Consider the following 2,993-nt stretch of genomic DNA (forward strand, 5'->3'; position numbering starts at 1 on the left):
TGAGGGGGCTAACTACGTTAACTTAAAGTGTAAATGATGCATGTGCGGGATTATGCTACATCGGTTTAGTACGTACCACATGGTGGGCCTGGCCAGAAACAGAAGGTGGAAAAGCTTAGTAAAGAAGTGGAATACACTAGATACCCTGGCCCATATAAAGCTAGTTGGCAGCACCCTATTGGTGCATATCTCACCAGTAGCTAGCTGCCAGCACCCTATTGGTGCATATCTCACTAGATTTACCAATTCCAGAAGAGAAACCCTATAATACAAGAAAATGCCCTTCCAACTACTGAGTACCATTGGAAGATACACACTTCGGGTGTCTTTTCCGTTATTTCTATTAAATATCGACGGGATCTCATTAATATTGGTTATGCTTTCAGCAACCAATGCATTTGGAAACTAGAATGCCATAAAAAAATCAAGATTTTTAGGTGGCACTTGGACAACTCGACTGAACATATAAATGTTCCTTGCAGCGAGTAAAGGCAGGAACGCCCTTGGCTTTCGATACATATAACTGGAAATGGCAGCTCAGGCAAAGTTCAACCCGTTTGGATGACAATCCAGCAATAACATGATTTGTGAGTCATGTAATGTTATTAGCAGGTGGTTTTGTTGACACTTTCTCTGTCTTTGTATGATATTTTGAATGATGTAACTTCTACAAAATAAATGCAGGAAATATTCCCACCTTTTCGGGGAAAACTTGTGTGGTCGTCCGAGCAATAACAACTTCCACAACGCTACGGATCTCAGCTTTTCTAATTACTAGTACTCCCTCCGTTCACTTTTATAAGACCTTTTAGACATTTAAGACAACACCTAAAACAGTTCAATTTCAGCTGTACCATTGTTTCCCCATTTTGCTAGCTGCAGGTCCACCTATCACGCTCACTTCATTCTGGTCCCTAGCATTCTTCGGTCTGAAGTTAGAAACATGTGAATATTTAGGTCGATGATTTGGACCTGATACATGGCAGGCGAACAGATCGAAGGCACAATTTATGGATGAGGCGGAGGTAGTCCTCCACTCCTCATCTTCTTCTAGGTGTGTGTGTCACCCCGCCTACACACTTCAGGTGTCTTTTCCTTTAAACTACACACTTTCCGCAATAGATACATTTGGAAATCAAGTCCCCGTTGAAAAGTTTTTTATGCGATACTTGGACAAAGCTGTGTTGCTTCTGTAAGGAGAAAACAATTCACCACTTATTTCTATCATGGTTATTTGCCACACTGCACTAGTGTACTCTCCATGTAGCTTATTTGTCCCCACCGACAAGTATAACGAACTATGCTAAAAAAAAGTATATTGACATGGGTTCAACCTAGGCTTAAGGCCCAAATCCCAGCAAGAGCATGTTCTTTAGTGTGGGCGGTTCGAAATGCCGAAATGGTTGCATTTTTAACAGGATAAACGTTTTACTGCAAGTTAGCTACCAGCAAGATCCATATGCATGTCCTGTTCCCTACAACATGTGGGAGCACGACCGCCTATGGCTTTTGGTAGAGACGGTAGCTCAGTTCAATCGGTTTGGATGGTAGTCCAAAGTAACATAATTTGCGAATGAGTTATGTAATTTTATTATCAGTTGGATGAAATAGTTGTGTGCATTAGTAAATGCCGATGCCGGGAATACTCTTATTTTTCACCGGTGAGGTTCACCTCCTCACTTCATTCTGGCCTAACTTCCTTTCACTACCCACAAAAAAAAATCCTTTCACTCTGGTATCAACACCGAGCAACATGCCACATGTGAATGATTACCTCGAGGATTTGAACCGGATGCGGGTTAGGAGAAGAGAAGGCGCCGTTAATGGAGGAGGCAGAGGTGGTCCTCCTCATCTTCTTCCGCGGCGAGGAGCCGACGCCATGGTCCTCCGCGTTGCTGCCGGTCGAGGCGGCGTCGTCCGCCTTGACCACGGCGGTGCAGCTGTCGGTTCTGAGGGCGGCCAGGATCTGGCGCTCCTGCTCCTGCAGCTCCTCGATGTAGGCGATGGCGTCCTGGATGATGGACGCCTTGTCCATCTAACGCCCGGAGCACAAACAAGATCAAATTAAACCTCATGCAGCATACACACGAACGTGCTCCTCGCGCGCTGACGATCTGTAAATGAAACCTTGGTGATGTTTGGAACGACACGGCGAAGGGCGTAGAGCTTCTCGTTGAGCATCCTGCGCCGGTGCCTCTCGTTGATTATGTTCTTCCTCTCCAAGCTGCTTGCCTTGGTCGACCGCGAGGTGGCGCCGTCCGGCGAGCTCGTCGAGTCGTCGTAGAGGCCGGAGAGAGAGTCCTCGGCCGGCAGGTGCATGCTGCAACAATCCATCCAACTCCAAGTGTTGCTCACTATGCACGAAAGACGGAACAATCACAGCTCGTGCATGCTGCGGGGGCTCACCTATCTGCGTCGCCGAGCTCGAGCACCAGGGCCTCCCAAGAGAAATCCAAGCTCACGTCCATGTCGGACGACGCCATTGCTCTGCTACTCTGCCAGATCTGCTCTGCTCTGCTCTCTCTCTCTCTCTCTCTCTCTCTCTCTCTCTCTCTCTCTCTCTGCTAGTATTTGTTATCGTGCTTGTTTAAGTTGTGCGTCGCTGGGCAGCGGGGCCATCCGCGGGGCTGACGTGGTGAGTGAGGCCACCCTATCCTGATGCCACCTGGCGGCCTCTCGAGGAAGGCATCGTGCCTACTGAGCGGTAATTGGCTGATTTTCTACTTTCGGATTGCTTCCCTTTAAATTCGAGACCAAGTCTGGATCTGTGCGGTCATTGGGTCCATGAACTTTGGCGCACAAGGTTTTGTAGCATGGAAAAATTATACTCCACGTAAAGCCTCAAACCGTCTCTATACATCCGAATCACGCGGTCTAGACGTGTTGTACCATCTAACATGGGCCTGTATAGGTCCGTCGAGCGGTCGAGACGCATTTGCCCCCTCAAAATAGAGATAAACTTAAGGAGCTTTGCCGGAGTCCAGACAGCAGCC

General features: G+C 47.7%; 1 protein-coding gene across 1 annotated transcript in view; it reads right to left on the bottom strand.

The window, feature by feature from the left end:
* The window catches only part of LOC119292171 (transcription factor bHLH35-like), an 8,312-nt gene extending 5,760 nt beyond the window's left edge, over nucleotides 1-2,552 (bottom strand). The window contains exons 1-3 of the mRNA XM_037571003.1: nucleotides 2,407-2,552; nucleotides 2,128-2,320; nucleotides 1,775-2,035 (exon numbers count right to left, since the gene is read on the bottom strand). Coding sequence (XP_037426900.1) covers nucleotides 1,775-2,035; nucleotides 2,128-2,320; nucleotides 2,407-2,483 — 531 coding nt within the window. The 5' untranslated portion in view covers nucleotides 2,484-2,552. The remainder of the gene's footprint in view (nucleotides 1-1,774; nucleotides 2,036-2,127; nucleotides 2,321-2,406) is intronic.
* Nucleotides 2,553-2,993: the final 441 nt, after the last annotated feature.

Source organism: Triticum dicoccoides, chromosome 4B, assembly GCF_002162155.2.
Source record: "Triticum dicoccoides isolate Atlit2015 ecotype Zavitan chromosome 4B, WEW_v2.0, whole genome shotgun sequence".
NCBI classification, from domain to species: domain Eukaryota; kingdom Viridiplantae; phylum Streptophyta; class Magnoliopsida; order Poales; family Poaceae; genus Triticum; species Triticum dicoccoides.